Source organism: Megalobrama amblycephala, linkage group LG2 (assembly GCF_018812025.1).
Source record: "Megalobrama amblycephala isolate DHTTF-2021 linkage group LG2, ASM1881202v1, whole genome shotgun sequence".
Lineage (NCBI taxonomy): Eukaryota > Metazoa > Chordata > Actinopteri > Cypriniformes > Xenocyprididae > Megalobrama > Megalobrama amblycephala.
In genome coordinates, this window is record NC_063045.1 from 13,517,174 (window position 1) to 13,537,363 (window position 20,190).

A 20,190-nucleotide genomic window follows, 5' to 3' on the forward strand; every position below is an offset into this window, starting at 1 on the left:
TTGTCCGGGTCTGATTCCGGCTCAAATTGATAGGGTAAAATTAAAGACATGTTTACAATAACACTGAGTGCGTGCATCTCCACTTTATGGTAAGAGGCGTGACCTTTCCGGGCAAGCTGCTGTCCAATCACAACACAGGAACCGCTGGCACAATCAGAACTCGTTACGTATTTCTGAAGGAGGGACTTCATAGAACAAGGAAGTCATCAGCCCGTTTTTATGACAGTGGAAACAGCCGTATACAGATAAGTAAATTATGTGAAAAATACTGTGTTTTTTTACACGCGAAACATGAACACATGTTATATTGCACACTATAAACACAATCAAAGCTTCAAAAAAACACGAAAAACGGGACCTTTAAGGGTGGTTTATTATGATTTTTTTTTTTAACTTTAATTAGTGTGTAATGTTGCTGTTGGAACTTAAACAACATATACAAAGTTCAATGCAATGTGAGATATTTTCTTTTAAATAATTTGCTGTTTAAGGACTACAACAGGGACTACAACAAGTTTCCCTGCCCCCGGAAACATGCGACAAAGGGGGTGAGGCCATGTTGGGCTGCTTTAGAGAAGAGGAAGAGTTGTTGTAGTAGAGTGTTGTTGCCATGCCGTCATTTTAGGCCAGACTGCTTCACAAACAAGAGTCAATTCAATGCTGGATTTGCACAAAAGATTAACATGACGGCACGTGCTAGTTGATGAGTTGAATCAACTCCACAGCAACTACATACAGTGCATGTATCCACTAACCATTCAGAAACGTCCAGTTGCATTCTAAAAGTTGTAACTTCTTCCTGAGTCTCTCCATCAGTGTCAACTCTGGTTTGAACAGTGTAAGGCTGAACACCGTTACTGACAATAGTCATTTTGGCTGTGTGAGATTCTCCAGCTTTGTTGTTGTTGAGCAACTGAAGCTAAGGCTTTTAAAGCTCTGCCCTCTTTTGGAAAGTGGCCGGGAGCAGCAGCTCATTTGCATTTAAAGGGACACACAAAAATGGTGTGTTTTTGCTCACACCCAAATAGGGGCAAATTTGACAAGCTATAATAAATGATCTGTTGGGTATTTTGAGCTGAAATTTCACAGACACATTCTGGGGACACCAGAGATTTATACTACATCTTGTAAAAGGGGCATTATAGGTCCCCTTTAACAGTAGATAAAGCTCAAGTGCGGCTCAGTTTTGGGGGTTCTGGTTTACTTAAGGCTTAGAATGAGTACCAATAATCAAACCTTTAGTTATGGGCCAGTTATGGGTTAGTAGTTGGCTGAGACACGGGCCAGTTATGGCTCATGTGTGGCCCCTTGTCTTTAATTCAGATCTGGGCCACTGGGCTGAGTTATTAGTTTAGAAACAATGTACTATGTTATTTTGGTGGAAACTATGGTAATTATTTGTAAACAGGACTTTGTAAATATGAAAAATGTGATTCAGTCATCTTTATTATTGCAAATGTTTTTATTTTCAGCAGATAAGCACCATAAACAAATTGCATTTTGAAAGCAATTCAAAGTTTAGCTAATACCCGTATAGTTGATTTTTTTCAAGCAACCCCCCTTTAGTGTATTCCTGATCTGCTGTGTCCTCCTTAGTTTAACTGCAGGAAATGAATGGACTTCTGGTGCAATTACGGTAAGTGGATTTTCAACTGAGAGCCAAGCAGAGCCACTGCAACACAAAACAACACATCTGTAAATGATAACGCTACATTGAGTAGATACAGAAATCAATGTCCATGGTCACACTTGCGCATCACCTGCAGGATATCCAGCTCGATTTTCCCGGTGTTCTTCTTATCGAACGTTTTAAACATTTCTGTGTAGAGCACAGGTGAAAACGTTATAGTTAAACACTTATAAACAAACTGTCATAATTCTATTTATTTCCAGTAATTTAAAACATTCTGGATAATCTCCAGTAAAACTTACTGAAGAGCATCTCCAGGCGAATCAGGCAGCTGACGAAGCAATCAAAGTCAATGGCGTACTGCTGATTGGCATAACGTGAAATTATCACCTGAAGTACTTCGTTGTTCAGCTGGAACCCTGTAGAGGAAAATACATACAAGCATTACTTCACTCTATATTATGATCTATATGCTATTACACACTTTTAGAAGAAATGTATTCTTAATTCACTGTCTAACCATAGACTCATTACCTGCTTCTTTCACGGCATCTCTCATCTCATGGGAACTCATAGTGCCCGAGTTGTCTGTATCACGGTTCTTAAAAATTTCCTGGTGAGGTACGACAGAAAATCCACATTCATTAATAAACATCACTAAAAATGAAGAATTGATCTGAAATATTATACCAAAATTGATCTGAAATATTATACCAAATATTTCTGGATCTTTGTCCACAGTGCGTGAAACTCCACAAGGCCAAGTTTGCCACTGCCATCTCTCTGAACTGAGGTCAAAGGTTATAGCAGGATTATGATGATTAATTTGTTTGCTGCAGTCGTACAATGGAAGAATGCTAGTGTTGAGAATCTTAAAGCACCCTTAAAACATTTAGATAATCCGTGTTTTAAATTCCAAAATGAGATTTGCACATTGCAGGCATATTGTGAGTTGATGAAAAGCTAATAATTAAATGAAAAATCACACAATCAAAATAAAAAAATATTTTTAATCAAAATAACACTAACAAAAACTATATTTAAAAAAAAAAAAAAAAAAAAGACATATGAAAATAATCAGAAATGGAAATAGTCATCTGACATCACAGAAACGTGAACATGCGAATGTGTTGAAATTTAAGAATATAAGAATTATTGAAATATAAGTTAAAATCTCAGGGGGTACTTCAAGAAAATATTTAGGGACAAAAAGGTTTGGCTGATAAAAACTATCTATTCATATCATCCAGTGAGGTAAGGATACATCTAGCAGGCTGATAATCTGGCGACAGGTTTCCATACTGAATCCATCTGTCTTCAGATCAGTTCCTGTGTGAAATACCACAAAACATTGTGAGAATGAACAGAACAGAACCGATTGTTAAATCATTTCAAGGGGCTTTTTTTAATCTATATATTTATGTGACTAAAAGTCTTTTCCTACGTTTCGAGATAACACTGTCCAGGATCTGCTGTAGTTCAGTCACAGATACTTCTGAGTCCTGCAGAGAAAAGACAAGATCATGCATACTGGGAAAATATATAATTTTTGATAATGACCCAAAACTGAAAATGATGTCATGTGACTTACGTTTCCAGCAACCTTATTGAAAAGGTGTTTGAAATGTGGGTCCACATCACTCTCGGATATGTATTGCTGGAAAAGAAAAAAGTGTTCTTAAAATGAAATAAATAAATAAATATACATATGTAAACACGCTATGTTTGTAAATGATAAATGAAATTCACCTTTTTTATATCTGCACTGATCTCTGCATCCATCGGGCTGCAGGGACGAGAGTCAGAATTACATCCATCATGCATTTGGGTGCAAATACAAGAATGTTTAAAGAACAATTATGATTTATTTGTTATGATTTATTTGTCAGACAAACACAGAGCAAACAGATGTTTTAGTGTTACTATCAACTCTAGAGTAGACAAAACAGAACCTGTGCAGCATGCCACCATGTGGTCTAAGACTAGAACTATTTAAACCCATGATTTTTACACACTTGAAACTAACCTGGCAGCAGCCTCTTTCTCTGTGAACACACGGAGTACGAAGCTTCCCTTGCGATGCGGCTCAAAAGTGGAGGGGATGATGACGTATTCACCAGGAAGCAGTTTGAAGCGCTCGCTTATCTCTCGCAGATTGATGAAGGTGTTGCTCCCTGCAACGGACCGCTGACGCAGCAGTACATCAGGACCGAGTTGAATATTGTTGCGACCCTTTAACTGCAACACAAACACAGATGGATAAAATTCTGAATATATCTGAAAACTTGAAAAGGTTGTTCCATATAAATGTATGGTGATGGAAAAAATGTAAGATGGAATGGACAATTATATTTCAATGCTTTTGCATTTGCTCACAAAACTTTTGCATTCTCTCCCAAAGGATTGTGTTCCCCGTAGAGACTTTACGTTCTCTCCCAAAGGATTGCGCTCCTCTGAGAAACTGGTTTCTCTTGAAAAAAGGATTGCACTCCCCCAAGAAACTTTGCGTTCTCTCGAAAAAAGGATTGTGTTCCCGCAAAAAACTTCTGAGTACTCTCCCAAAGAATTGCGTTCCCCGGTAAACTTTGTGTTTCCCAGAGAAACTTTGCATTCTCTCCAAAACGATTGTGCTCCCACGAGAACTTGCGTTCTCTCCCAAAGGATTGCATTCCCCCGATAATCTTTGAGTTCTCTCGAAAAAAGGATTGTGTTCCCAAAAGAAACTTCCAAGTTCTTTCCCAAAGGATTGCGCTCCTCCAAGAAACTTTGCATTCCCCAGAGAAACTTAGCGTTCTCTCCCAAAGGATTGCGTTCCTCCAAGAAACTTTGCATTCCCCAGAGAAACTTTGCGTTCTTTCCCAAAGGATTGCGCTCCTCCAAGAAACTTTGCATTCCCCAGAGAAACTATGCGTTCTCTCCAAAAGTATTGCATTCCCCCAATAATCTTTGAGTTCTCTCGAAAAAAGGATTGTGTTCCCAAAAGAAACTTCCAAGTTCTTTCCCAAAGGATTGCGCTCCTCCAAGAAACTTTGCATTCCCCAGAGAAACTTAGCGTTCTCTCCCAAAGGATTGTGTTCCTCCAAGAAACTTTGCATTCCCCAGAGAAACTTTGCGTTCTTTCCCAAAGGATTGCGCTCCTCCAAGAAACTTTGCATTCCCCAGAGAAACTTTGCGTTCTCTCCCAAAGGATTGCATTCCCCCAATAATCTTTGCGTTCTCTCGAAAAAAGGATTGTGTTCCCAAAAGAAACTTCCAAAGAATTGCGTTCCCCAGGAAACATTGCATTCTCTCCCAAAGGATTGCTCTCCTCCAAGAAACTTTGCATTCCCCAGAGAAACATTGCGTTCTCTCCCAAAGGATTGCACTCCTCCAAGAAACTTTGCATTCCCCAGAGAAACTTTGCGTTCTCTCCCAAAGGATTGCGTTCCTCCAAGAAACTTTGCGTTCCCAGAGTAACATTGTGTTCTCTCCCAAAGGATTGCGCTCCTCCAAGAAACTGCGTTCTCTAACAAAGGAGTGTGCTCCGCAGAGAAATTTTGCGTTTCCCTGAGAAATTTTGCATTCTCTCCCGAAGGATTGCGCTCCCCCAAGAAACTTTGCATTCTCTTCCAAAGGACTACGTACCCACAAGAAAACTGGCATTCTCCTGGAAAAAGGATTGCTTTCCCCCAAGAAACTTTGCGTTCTCTCCCAAAAGGAGAGAGTTTTGCAAGGAATGCAAAGGCACTGAAATATAGTTTTTTCCTTCAATCTCATTTTTTAGCATCAACTTGCCCCTTCAGGGGCTCCATAGTAATGGATAAATGAAAGAACGACCGGTTACATTTGTGTTGTCCAGCTACTCTTATGTAAAAAACATATAGAGCTCATACACACCTCATCTGGAACCTGAAAAACATCAAAGAATATTATATTATTCAATGTTCAAATTCATACATTTTCACAAAAAAATAAAATAAATAAATAAATAAATAACGTTAATGGAAAAATGTGTTGTATAATGTGTTCCGGTTCTGGAAGCAAAATTACATTCTCCATAGAAGTTTTTAATCAATATTTCAACATCACAAAAATCTTTAACATTACTAAAAATCTTTAGTAATCAAACAGGTGAAGAACTAATACTAATGATTTTCAAATAGGCCTATTTTACAGTTTCAAATCAAATTCTGTAATTTTCCAATTAATCTTAGCAGGTTGGTTTGGTTAATGAATCTTTCTTGAATTTGTTTTTAATCTTTATGGAGAAAATGATTTGGAAAGACACTTTTAGAACCAAGACAGCTGAAAAAGTGTTTGCAAGGTTAGTGGTACTGTTGGTTGTGAAGTTGTTTTTGGTGTTGAGAGTAAAGTTGTTTCTAGTTTCAATGGTATTACTGATTGTATGTAACCAATTACCTTATAGATAGCAAAGCCAATGGTGTTCAGGTCTCGTCCAAACCGCTTGTCTTTACGACCATCTTTCTGCATAAGACCCACAAGGAACGTACATCCATTTTCGCCATCATAAGGATCATCATCTGCATCCTCCAGCTTGATCACAAACTGAGGGTTTGAGCAGAATGTAGCTGGAGGGGAGAAACAAAATGATTGGATGGTGGAATAAAAACAACTTTAAAACCAAATTTGGTTTCAGGCACATTCAGGTTGATTCGATATACCTGGGTTGTTCCTGCAGCCCCCTGCGGTGGAGCCCACCCTCCAGTTTCCTTCAAACTGGGTGTAGTTCCAGCGGCTCACATTGTCACTTGAAAGAGTGTCTGGAGTCAGATTACAGATCTCCAACTTCGAGAACTGCTGTATGAAGTCAGAATACGCCATCCTGACAGGATGAGGAAGATTAGTCAAGTTATTTGTTATGTTGTTGAGGTTTAAAAGGCTAAAGAGCTGAAGTTTTCTTACCAGAACTCTCCATCTTCAGCTGAATAATCCAGTTTCGCTTTCTCCTCTGGTTTGACGCTATCCCATTCTTTGGAACTGAGGAAGAGATGGGAAACATTTTACAGGACTCTCAAGACTGATGTTGAAGGAGTGCGATCTGTTTAGGGAACTCACTTATCACTCCAAGCACCCGTCCACTCCACCTGACCCCACGGGTTCCTGATACGCACCAGTTGAACCGGATTGCCTCTGAAGTGAACCTGCATGTAAGGTGACAAAAATTAGTGCTCCTTCTTATTATTCCCATCAAATCCATATTTCAGCATCAGTGGCGATATCTGACCTCCTCTGCGGCCGTGACGGAGTAGGCATGACCCTTCACCAGCTTCAGACTCGTCACCGCCTCCGTCTCATATGAGCTGGTAATCTGCTCAATAAATAAAATATTATTTTAATGGTAAAAACTGTAGCTAGTTCAAACCTGTATTTCCCACATGAGAGCAATGGCACTACCATAAGATTTCTTTTAAAGAAATGAATACTTTTATTCAGTAAGGATGCATTAAACAAATCAAAAGTAACAGAAAGACATTTATAAAGTTACAAAAGTGTTAATTCTTGAACTTCCTATTCATCAAAGAATAGAAAATAGTCTAAGATATTTCTAAACAAAAATATTATACCGTACAACAGTTTCAATATTGATAATAATCAGAAATGTTTCTTGAGCATCAAATCAGCATATTAAAATGATTTGTGAAGAATCATGTGACTGGAGACTGGAGTAAAAACTACATTTTAAAGTCCCCCGTAGTCAATAATTTCATCCCTTAAAACTCCAAAATGACATATTTATATGTTTTTTAAAGGAATATGCTAATTAGCCCCACCCCCTCTCACTCGCACGAGCTCAGTGATCCACTCGGTCAACTTACTGAGGTAAACGCTGCACAATGGTATCGCTTTTTACAACGTCGGACACATAACAGTAAGTAACATCATTTGCTTGACTATGTTATCAAACAGATAATAATGTGTTGCTAATGTTACACGACTCCCTTGGCTCAGAGCGGTGATAGTTAATGATATGTTAAAGCCCGCCAGTACGTTGACATGATTGGTTACATGGGAGTGTGTGATGTCAGAAACACCAGCGATTTCAAATCGTATTTTTGAAACTGTCTTTAGATCACTGCAGTTTTAAAGACAAAATACTTAGCAATGGTGTTGACTTATGAATTTGCACATGGTTTGTCTTAAAGCATATTAAAAACACCACAGACATATAAACAATATTAAAAACTTGATTTTTACTACAGGGGGACTTTAACATATATTCAAATAGAAAACTGTTATTTTGATTTTAATACTATTATTTAAATATTGCTGTTTTACTGTATTTTGATCAAATAAAAACATCCTTCATGAGCATAAGAGACTTTTTTTCAAAAACATTAAAAATCTTAGATTTTAAACTTTTGAACAGCAGTGTGTGTACATATATATTACTACATGTACATGTACATATACTATATATTAGTATTTTCATCATTATCAGCCAAAATGTTCATATATGTGCATCCTTAATTATCTATTACAGCAATGATATTAATTGTCACTTTTGAAACTCCTGGTATTTAGTGTGAGCCACAAGTGAACTAACATTTCATATTTCCACACACAAAATCCTCCCTTAAATATTGGTGAGACTATTTGCATATGTGGAAAGTATTTTAAGTAAGTCACCTGCAAAACATCCTTGTAGCACATTCAAATTATTTGGTCTCACAAGTATCCTTTAATCTGGATATTCGTAAATAAGAGCTTAGGTGTCTAAAGTGTGTTTGTTAAGTAGACCACAGCTCCAACGAAACATTTATCTGAAGACTTGCACATTGTTATGTATTAATCACTATTTATTATTGCCATAGAGAAGCTATAGCAGCTTAAAATGCAACAAAAAGAAAGCCAACAGAAGTGGAATAAGACTTACATCAATGGAGCAGCCCAGTAATGAGCCCAGTGTCAGTGCTTTCTGCATGAGGTTAAACAGGTACGGAGGAGCTTTGCTCAGCTCATAGATCTCAGCGATGCCTCCGGTGAAATCCTCAAAACCCTCAGTGGTCGAACCTCCTGTCAGAGCTTCATACGAGCCGTTTACCCTTCAAAATATGGTAGAAATCTGCGTCACCGGTTAGTATGTCATGGATATGTGACATGTTGTATGAACATTGTGTGTTTTGAAGGCTGTGGTTGTACAATAGGCACAATGTTTACCAAGGGTTTCGGATGACTCAGTATCATATTGTTCAACAATGCAGTTCAGGTAAGTAGTAGCAGGTAATTTATGATGAATAAACACACACACTCACTTTGCATAGGCCTTCTCCAGCAGAGCGCTCCAAAACTCAGAGCCCTCGGCGGAGTGAACAAACAGCAGCTTCCCATCTCTGGTGGGCAAACGGTCATCAATGACCACGTCCACCCATTCACCATACTGCCAGAACTGAGGAGATGAGAACAACACCATCAGTCTGACAGTGTAGCTTATCACTGAAATTATAATATGATCATATATTGCATCATAAGAAATACTTTAATGAAGTCTAAAAGTCTGAAACCAGTCTTTTTTCCCCAGGTTTAAATTTGATTTTAAATCCCAGATCTTCAGTGTGAGTCAGTTTGTTTGTATGTTCTGACCTGAAAGTGGAAGATGCCGGCATAGTCCTCCGTAAAACTCTGTCCAGGTGGAACTACACGTTCAAGAATCTCATTATCCAGAGTCAGAGATGCAATGGCTGCCAGCAACCAACAGTCACCTGCCAATGTATCAAACGTAATTAGGCATTTATTATGCCTATTTTATGCAAACTAACTTCTAGTACACTGATAGTCTTACAGGATCAACCTAGGCTTCAGCGTTTTTCTCAAGGAGTATCCTGGGTGTAAGTGTCTTGCTCAATGGTCATGGTTCATGGATCAACCATTGTGTGGTTTGAACCTACAACCTCCAAGCTTAAGTCTTGACCACTCCCATGTTTTTCCACAACAGGAGATGTGCACTTGTAGTGTGAGGTAACTTTAATTAGCCGTTACTAAAACTAGAATCACTCATATTGTTGCTCATGCTTGAGCTACCACTAAAACTTAAGAATGTATTTCCTCCCACATCACATTCTCCATATTTCAATGCTTTTGCATTCGCTCGCAAAACCTTTGCGTTCTCTTGTAGATTTTACGTTCGCCCAAGAAACTGCATTTGTTCGCACAACTTTTGGGTTCTCTTGCAAAAAACCTGTGTTCCCAGAGAAACTTTTCATTCGTTCTCACAACTTTTGTGTTCTTTTGCAAAAATATTGCTTTCCCCGAAGAAACTTTTCATTCGCTCACACAACTTTTGCATTCTCTTGCAAAAAATTTGTGTTCTCCAAAGTAACTTCTCATTCACTCGCACAACTTTTGTGTAGGGCTGCAACAACTAATTGATAATAATCGATAATGAAAATCATCGACAATGTATGTCATTATGGTTGTGTCTGCCCACCGTGCACGGAAAACTTCCACCAGTCGCGTCAAATTACAGCACCGAATAACGCATTTCCATGGACAAAATGCATCTAAAAATAGTGGAGGAAATGGAGTGAGCTGCTGCGGGAAAGGTACGTGATCCAAGCTGCCCAAAACATGAGAATTCTGTTTAAGTTTCAAGCTAATGCATTAGCGTAATGTTAAACATGGCTTGCCCTGTCAGGTGCTTTGACAGATACATGTGCTGTTTAATGTGTTTGTGTGTTTAATGCGTATGTGCGTCAAACTACGGTGGCCCAGTAGTGCACAACACAACGAAATTAAAAAAGCAAACATAAGTTCACAACACAACGAAATCGAGACACAACACAACAGAATCGAGCCACAACACAACGGAATAAAGCCACAACACAACGAAATCGAGCCACAACACAACGGAATAAAGCCACAACACAACGGAATCAAGCCACCACACAACGGAAATGCTCCCGACCACTAGGGGGCTCTCAGAGCTCGGTAAAGTTAGTTTTCCTTGCCACTGTTCTATAGAGTCGGCAGTAATATCAATACCACGATTAGTTTAAACAGTATGTAACCACTGCATATCGACATGAAATATTAATTCAATATCACCTACGTGCAAAATAGCTTCATATTTAGGCCTATACTTGTGAATGATTTGACGCGCTACCACGGCGCATGATGAAGGGAACGTCTGCCAATCCCACTAAGTGGTTAAAACGTATAATTTGTATTCATTAAAATTACTTTTAACATTTAAAAACAGACATATTCAAATTCCAAAGCTTGTCAGTCTTACCAACAGGAACTAACAACCTTTGGAATTTGAACATGTCTGTTTTTAAATGTTAAAAGTAATTTTAATGAATACAAATTATACGTTTTAACCACTTGGTGGAATTGGTGGATGTTCCCTTTATCATGCGCCGTGGTATCGCGTCAAATCATTCACAAGTATAAATATGAAGCTATTGTGAACGTAGTTGATTTTTAATTAATATACCATGTCGATATACAATGCTTACATACTTAAAACTAATCTTGGTATTGATATCTTTGTAAAACTGTCGACTTTATAGAACAGTGGCAAGGAATAGTAATATTACCTAGCTCTGAGAGCCCCCAAGTGGTCGGGAGCATTTCCGTTGTGTTGTGGCTTTATTCCGTTGTGTTGTGGCTTGATTCCGTTGTGTTGTGGCTTATTCCGTTGTGTTGTGGTTTAATTCCGTTGTGTTGTGGCTTATTCCGTTGTGTTGTGGCTTGATTCCGTTGTGTTGTGGCTTATTCCGTTGTGTTGTGGCTTGATTCCGTTGTGTTGTGGTTTAATTCCGTTGTGTTGTGGCTTTATTTCGTTGTGTTGTGGCTTGATTCCGTTGTGTTGTGGCTTGATTCCGTTGTGTTGTGGCTTATTCCGTTGTGTTGTGGTTTAATTCCGTTGTGTTGTGGCTTATTCCGTTGTGTTGTGGCTTGATTCCGTTGTGTTGTGGCTTATTCCGTTGTGTTGTGGTTTAATTCCGTTGTGTTGTGGCTTATTCCGTTGTGTTGTGGCTTTATTTCGTTGTGTTGTGGCTTGTTTCCGTTGTGTTGTGAACTTATGTTTGCTTTTTTAATTTCGTTGTGTTGTGCACTACTGGGCCACCGTATCAAACAGACCAGATGCATAGAAAGGGAGACATTTAAAATTCAGCCAAAGTCCCTTTAAGACAAGTCATTTTACTCGGCGGCCATCTTTGAAACGCCTCTCGGGCATTGAAGTGCAGCTCATATTTATTTGAATGGAGAAACATCAACTTCTCAAAAGCTGTTTGACAAGCTTTCGATTAAATTTCATATTTGAAATCACCAATGAAATATGACAACAACTGTCTCATAAATTTTGTTTCTAAAAGCTCGAATCATGACAAAAAAATGTATTTTTCAGGATGGATCAAGCTAATGCGCATGCGCAGTCCTAAACGCGCGTCTCTTGTGTCTCATTTCGGAGGCGCGCGTCTGACTATTTCTATAGAGGGTATGCATCGACGTCACTTTCCCGCCGAAAACGCGCTCCCTCAGCTGGACTGAGTGGCAAAAGAAGCTGCTGCGTGACTGGATTTAATAGGGGAAACTGCGAAAACGCGAGTAAAACAAACGAATACTAAAGGTTGGACTCGAAAGTGTTTCTTACAACTTGTCAAATAAACCTAATCCATGGATATTGACATGCTGCCAGGAGTCGTGTTTCCTGACATTTATATTTGCCTGATTTCAACGCCGGGGAGACACATAAAGCAAATCTGCCTGTGAATATTTTATATAACTACAATATAGGTAGGTTTAAATCCGCGTAATCACTTATATCAATGTTATATCGTCATATTGTCCAGCCCTAAAACATATATATAATTTTATAGTATAGTTTTTGTCAGTGTTGTTTATTTAAAAACACACAATTATGCAGAATATAAGATCGAAAATATTTAATTGATGAGTTGTCAACATAATATATAACAATACAGTATATACGGTATGATTTTACCTCAAAATCCAACATTTTGACACAAAATGATAACTGCAAATCCATGTTTCTCTGCCTGGAGTTCAGATGTTTCTGTGAATTGCAGTGATCCATTTGCTTTTTTTCTGCTTTCTGATTTTTTTTTTTTAAATATATGCCTCCGGTTTTGTGTCAAAGCTATTTGTACAGTCAATTACAAAGCTCTTTCCCGTTTTGGATGTGTTTTGTGTGTTTTTCGCGACATTCACGCTGAAAACCACTGCTGCCGCTCAGTCTTTTGCCTCTCAGTGGACGTGCCCGCAGTCTTAACGGTCGACAGTGACGTCACTTGCGGAGGTACTAACGGCCACTGCAGTGACGCGATGACTTTACCAATCGGCGATTGGCTCTTATTTAGAAGGTGGGGCTTATTCCGCCATATTGCGCGTTGCGCTTCCTCCCATCAAAACAATATGAGTGACGCGTCTTGTGTTATTCTGTAGTCTTTGATTCAGCACGTTGGACGTTAAATTTAGGTTTAGAAGTCAACATGTAATTCAAGTATTTTATGAGAGTGGTAACTGTAAAGGGATAACAGTGTGTAATTGAATATAATTGTAAGACGTTTCTTACATTTACAGGATAAAGAAATGACAGTAACAGGTTACTGTGTCCAGAGTGAATGTGTGTGTTCCTGCAGGACATTCCTCTTATCTGTTAACACTGAGTTTGTGTTTTTGTTTTTGTTTTTCTTTATCATCTTTATTATTATCTTCATTTTTAATGTAGGGATTTAAACTGTGTTATAGCTCTTTTGCATAAAGACATATTCATAACCAATATGTTTTCATAGCATTCAGTTGGTATGTTTGTTTGAATGACAACATTGGGCAGGATGTGGAATAGTGTGTTTTGTCAATAAAAATTTTAAAAAAGAAAACTGTGCTCTTTATTAATCGATTAATCGAAGAAATTATCAGCTAACTAATCGATTTTCAAAATAATCGTTAGTTCCAGCCCTACTTTTTGTGTCAAAATTATGATGTTGCATTCGCACAAACTTTTGCGTTCTTTTGCAAAAAGAGATCTATTACGAAAAGAGTTCCATTGCATTGAAATATAATTTTTTCCCTCCTCATATTTCTTCCATGACCATGTCCTCTTGGGGGCTCTGTACAATTTTACATCTCTTTTTGTTTGAACAAACAAAATGGCTCTATGGTGTTGATTTGTCATATTAATAGTGTTGAATATCATTGAAGCTGCATGTGTCGCATCTTTTCTGATATAGTATTTATATTCGTGTGTCATGGTGGTTAGCTCTGCACAATACGAGTCTGTGTGAGTTTGGGGTGGAGGACAGTGTACTCAAGTCAACATAAAGCAGACACACCAGCAGATACAGGTAACTAAACACCTCATTTGATATTTGAATTAAACTGAACCTGAAATGCCATATTCAGAATGTTTTTTTTTAATTTATTTTATTTTTTTTATCAGTAATAATGTCTTCACCTACACTGCTCACCATGTTAGTGAAAATCATGAATGATTCATTGTGTTTCTCTACAGGCCACACCCGAACACTAATGTGACCAAAAGGATCTTTTCTCACCTAAAGCTCCCTGGCAGATGTCCGTCCGCTTGGCGCCGTCCACAATGAACTCAGGGTTTGAGCACAGCTCCTTTAAAAACAGAAAATTGAGAAAAATTAGAGCTGATATTATTACATTATGCAATGGTACACATGAATAACAATATGTTTTATTTGCTCTTAGCAAACAACGCATGTAATAGGTTCATTTGAACAATTGTGTGGTGGCTAGTGTACACATAAAAGAAAAAATAGAGATACCAATGAGCAGAGAGTAAGCTTGTTGTAAGTATCAACACACACACACACACACACACACACACACACACACACACACACACACACACACACACAGAAACACACAGAAACACACACAAAGATCCTCCTCACACCTGAATAGTAACCTGAGCTTCTGTCGGTTACCATAGAGAGCATATCTATGCACGCACACAGAACAATACATGTTTTGTATGTACTACAAAAATATGTAATTAAAAATGTGTTTCATGTGGTAGCATCTAAATTAACTGGTTTTTATTTTTTTAATACTGTTATTATTTAAAATATGTAATATAGAATTAACCTTAAAACATTATTTTTTTTTATTACATTTAGGTAACTGGGTAAAACTAAAGCAATTTTTTAATATTAATATTTTCAATTAACCTTAATAGTCTTGAATTAACCCGACAACTTTTTTTATTTTACTTTTTTCAAAATTAGGTATATAACAAAAGTATTTTTTAAGATTCTATAAAAAAGATTCTATAAAACAAACAAAGATTACACGCCTTTATATTTACCTAAACTGCACCTGTGTAAAGAAAGCACACACACACATGTTGGGTTTCCATGTTTTATGGGGACTTTCCATAGGCATAATGATTTTTATACTGTACAACCTATATATTCTATCCCCTAAACCTAACCCTAAACCTCACAGAAAACTTTCTGCATTTTTACATCATTCTATATGATTTATAAGCTGTTTTTCTGTTCTGACCAAAAATGTTCCCACAAGGACAAGGATTTCGAATATTGCTATCTTTCTGGGGACATTTTACCCCTATAACGTGTAGGGTTTACCAGAACCACACACAGACACACACAGAGGACATCACAGTACCTTGGGTCTCTTCCACTCCACTCCTCTGGTCTTGAAGGAGTACCGTCCGAGTTCATTGTATCCCAGAGAGTCGGATTCAGCAGGGAAGGTCGGGTCACAGAACAGGGTTTTTTTTGCCAGACATTCCTGCTTCAGGCTCTGATAGTCCTGCTTGTTGTAGGGAATCGCATTCTCGTTTGTTCCCACTCCATCTCCTCTGTCCTGCCTCCTAGAAAGAACCTTTGCAATATTAGACATGCTGCCCTGTAGTCGACCTCAAGTGTCTCTGAAGCTTGTCTATAGTGTGTGAGTGTTTGTGTGAGACTGATGCTGATTTTAAAGTGAGAGCCGCAATATGATAAACGTGAGGGCGGAGTCACACTCACCTGTCAGCACATAGGGGCAGGTGTTGCTTTCACACTGGTTTAGCATCATGTAACCCTGTGAAGGAAACTTAAGCAATTTAAGTATGCTTTTCAAAGTATATTCATTTCACTATTTTTTTTTTGTACTTACCAATATAATTGCACTGTAACATGAGTCCTGTAAACTGTGACTCAATACACTCTTACAATGCTCTAAATGCAGACCTCTTTTGTTTCTATTGTTCTTTTCTTTTTTTTGTTCTTTGGGAGACCAGGGCTGGTTTTCACAATTTTTGTCTATTAAATAGATTTCTTTTGGGTTTCTTTTGAAACTGCCGTTTCTCTGTATACCTTAAAATCTTGGCTACAAAAAAAGCATTATTTCCCCCTCAAAACATACAGTTTATGGAATACACATTGACCTTTTGTGATTAATTATATAAATATTTTTTAGATAAATACAAAGTTCTGTCATGAAACTCTAGATGGCGCAGGCTGATAGGTCCTTGACTTAACCTGCTTGCAGGATGACAAAAAGGTTTAGAAGTTACATTTTCAGTCTGGTGACTGGTCTGCCTCAGCAGTCTAACAGCACTCGTCAATGTCAAAATGATTGAGATGGCCAATCAAATCAAAGAAGGCGGGGTTTACTGTTCACAGAAGCAGAACGTGAATTCCAGCCGTCTAACTTTGAAAGAGAATAGATGTAAACAGCGAAACATCTAATACATGTCAGCTGTTTTGCAATAGAAATGATAAAAGACTGACAGTAACATCCAGTGATGCAAACTACTCAAACTTTTTCTCAAATATGGCCGTTTTGAATTTAAAATATGCATTTAGGTTTTGTGATTCATGTAATTCCAAACTGAGTGTGACGAGACAAGAAACATTTTCGACTTCGACATGATAGGCATAAAAAATAAAAGTACATGTCTGCATATTTTAATGCAAATCTTATTTGCAAATTGTTGATTATTTCCCAACTAGAATTAGACCTAGAATTTCCTTCACTGTTCTGTTGTGGTCCCCTCCAAATGTTCAAGACATGGTTATGGCCTTGCCAAATACTTCAAGAGTTGTCATGATAGAAATGTATTTGTTTTATTTAAAACCAGATATTGTAATTGAGTTGTAACATGTAAAATTGCCTTTAATAAAACATTGTCACTTTAGAATTAAACCCTTCATCATACAGTTGACTCGAATGGCTTCACTATTGTTCCCTTGTTTACCCAACTACTATAGCAAAAAGTTGTGAAACTATGTTTGGAGCTAGACTATAGCCAGACACTCAAACATCACACCCATATATGTTTGTGAAACATTTAAAGTCAAAACCACAGGCCATGACAGTTAGTCCTCCCTAACAGCTTCTACTTGCTGTGGTGTTGCCAACTTAGCAATTTTGTTACTATTTAGCATCTTTTCAGACTACCCTAGCAAGTTTTTTTTTCTTTTTTCTTTCAAAAAGCACCTACCAACAAATTTAGTTATTTCTATAATTTGGCAACGTTTGAAGAGTGACTCAAACTATTAAAGGTGCCCTAGATTATGTTTTTAAAAGATGTATATAAGTCTAAGGTGTCCCCTGAATGTGTCTGTGAAGTTTCAGCTCAAAATACCCCATAGATTTTTTTTAATTAATTTTTTTAACTGCCTATTTTGGGGCATCATTATAAATGCGCCGATTTATGCTGTGGCCCCTTTAAATCCCGTGCTCTCCGCCCACAGAGCTCGAGCTTGCCTTAAACGGTGCCTTAACAAAGTTTACACAGCTAATATAACCCTCAAAATGGATCTTTACAAAGTGTTCGTCATGCATGCAGCATATAATAATATTATGTGAGTATTGTATACTGTTATATTGTTTACATTGATTCTGAATGAGTTTGAGGCTATGCTGCGTGGCTAAAGCTAACATTACACACCGTTGGAGAGATTTATAAAGAATGAAGTTGTGTTTATGAATTATACAGACTGCAAGTGTTTAAAAATGAAAATAGCGACGCTCTTGTCTCCGTGAATACAGTAAGAAACGATGGTAACTTTAACCACATTTAACAGTACATTAGCAACATGCTAACAAAACATTTAGAAAGACAATTTACAAATATCACTAAAAATATCATGATATCATGGATCATGTCAGTTATTATTGCTCCATCTGCCATTTTTCGCTATTGTTCTTGCTTGCTTACCTAGTCTATTGATTCACCTGTGCACATCCAGACGTTAATACTGGCTGCCCTTGTCTAATGCTTTTCATAATGATAATGTTGGGAACGTGGGCTGGCATATGCAAATATTGGGGCCGTACATATATGATCCCGACTGTTATGTAACAGTAGGTGTTATGTTGAGATTCGCCTGTTTTCCGGAGGTCTTTTAAACAAATGAGATTTATATAAGAAGGAGGAAACAATGGAGTTTGAGACTCACTGTATGTCATTTCCATGTACTGAACTCTTGTTATTCAACTATGCCAAGATAAATTCAATTTTTCATTCGAGGGCACCTTTAAAAAGGCACATATTTTCATCTAAATGACACAAAAAGAGGAAACCACTGAACAGTTACAGCAGGCCAAGCAGCACTGGATAGAGCTAAAGAAAGATGCCTAACAGTACACACATCAAACATGAATTAAGTTGATAGTTGTTCAGTAATAATTGTTTATGATACAGCATGTTATTAGGTTTACACTTTAAGAAAAAAACGGCAGAAAAACAGAAAAAAGGTACTGGTAATTAAAGGGTTAGTTCACCCAAAAATTAAAATTCTGTCATTTATTACTTACCCTCATGTCGTTCCACACCCGTAAGACCTTCGTTAATCTTCAGAACACAAATTAAGATATTTTAGTTGAAATCCGATAGCTCTGTGAGGCCTCCATAGGGAGCAATGGACACTTCCTCTCTCAAGATCCATAAAGGTACTAAAAACATATTTAAATCGGTTCATGTGAGTACAGTGGTTCAATATTAATATTATAAAGCGACGAGAATATTTTTGGAGCGCCAAAAAAACCAAAATAATGACTTATTTAGTGATGGCCGATTTCAAAACACTGTTTCATGAAGCATCGGAGCGTAAATGAATCAGTGTGTCGAATCATGATTCAGATCGCGTGTCAAACTGCCAACGGCTGAAATCACGTGAGTTTGGTGCTCCGAACAGCAGATTCGACACACTGATTCATCTGTGCTCCGATGCTTCCTGAAGTATTCTTTTATAATCGGCCATCACTAAATAAGTCATTATTTAGTTTTTTTGGTGCTCCAAAAATATTCTCGTCGCTTTATAATATTAATATTGAATCACTGTACTCACATGAACCGATTTAAATATGTTTTTAGTACCTTTATGGATCTTGAGAGAGGAAGTGTCCATTGTTCCCTATGGAGGCCTCACAGAGCTATCGGATTTCAACTAAAATATCTTAATTTGTGTTCCGAAGATTAACGAAGGTCTTACGGGTGTGGAACGGCATGAGGGTAAGTAATAAATGACAGAATTTTCATTTTTGGGTGAACTAACCCTTTAAGTTGTGATCCTGTGTAACCCTAAAACACAAAATGCAATGTGTAATTTAAAACACAGGTAAAACACCTGTGAAAAATCAGTACGGATAATTCCTTCATATTAACACAGTACAATGTGCCCTATTTTCACAGACATTTCTTAGAGTGTAGCACACTAACTAGCAATACACTGCTTAAAACTACATTTAAAAAAAAAAGTAGTTTTACTAGTTAATAAGAAAATAGGCCTACACATAAAATGTAATTGTTAAAAAATGTGTAACTGTTCAATAAGTCAACATTCTATTTAAAAACAAAAATTTCTATCTGTTTAAATTACTTTTACAAATAAAATATGTTTATATAAATTTTTATGAACAAATCCATATTAACATATTTCAAATCATATTTTTATGTGTATTCTACGCAATAACGCAGTTTTGCGTCATGGTTTGACATCATCAGGCAATGACATCACAATGTCATTTAGCAACAAATCGACCCTTCTTTAGCAACTTCCCCTGAAAATTAGATCGCAACACTGACTTGCAATTCACCCTAAAGGTATTTGTTGGGATTCAGTAACCATTTCTATATAAACCTTGATTTGTGGATTGACAGAGAAGGAAACAAAATTTGTCTTCATTGGAATTAAGGGGCCTGGGCAAAACCATTAAAAGGGTGTCCATAGACATGGCCAAGCGTTTAATGTGTTTATGCCAATTCAAAACCTAATGGATAGTCTACTACAAATTGTGCTGTCCTATCAAATTCCAAATACTTAATCATATACTTAAATTACATCACCAAATGTTTTTTTGCAATTGGGATTTCCTATTTTCTGGATTGTTTTATAAGCTATTTTATGCATATTGCATTTTTGCTGGTATAGGGTTAACTACTTTCACAGCTGAAACACTAACTTCTCCTCCCACATAAATACATAAAGTGTTGTCATAGTCTAATTTCGTTTCCTTGTTGGGATTGTGAAGTGGCACTCACTGAGCCAAATGACATCCAGCTCCACCTTTGTCGACCTTATGGGTAAAGTTATGTTTAGCGATAG

General features: G+C 37.4%; 1 protein-coding gene and 1 long non-coding RNA gene across 2 annotated transcripts; one reads left to right on the forward strand and one right to left on the reverse strand.

Moving 5' to 3' along the window:
* Window positions 1-1,443: 1,443 nt before the first annotated feature.
* capn8 (calpain 8) lies at window positions 1,444-15,575 on the reverse strand. Its single transcript, XM_048182868.1, has 21 exons — window positions 15,257-15,575; window positions 14,152-14,221; window positions 9,212-9,330; window positions 8,884-9,017; window positions 8,505-8,673; window positions 6,855-6,938; window positions 6,686-6,771; window positions 6,533-6,607; window positions 6,292-6,452; window positions 6,029-6,198; window positions 5,507-5,518; window positions 3,657-3,868; window positions 3,380-3,416; window positions 3,222-3,287; window positions 3,075-3,132; window positions 2,895-2,959; window positions 2,345-2,413; window positions 2,165-2,243; window positions 1,933-2,049; window positions 1,761-1,819; window positions 1,444-1,672 (listed from the first exon to the last, which is right to left on the reverse strand). Exons 1-21 carry the CDS (start codon window positions 15,491-15,493, stop codon window positions 1,649-1,651), a joined length of 2,103 nt encoding a protein of 700 aa, XP_048038825.1. The 5' UTR covers window positions 15,494-15,575; the 3' UTR covers window positions 1,444-1,648.
* Window positions 12,178-14,243, forward strand: LOC125263729. Its single transcript, XR_007183883.1, has 3 exons — window positions 12,178-12,370; window positions 13,857-13,941; window positions 14,109-14,243. It is a non-coding gene; the product is annotated as an uncharacterized LOC125263729 (long non-coding RNA).
* Window positions 15,576-20,190: the final 4,615 nt, after the last annotated feature.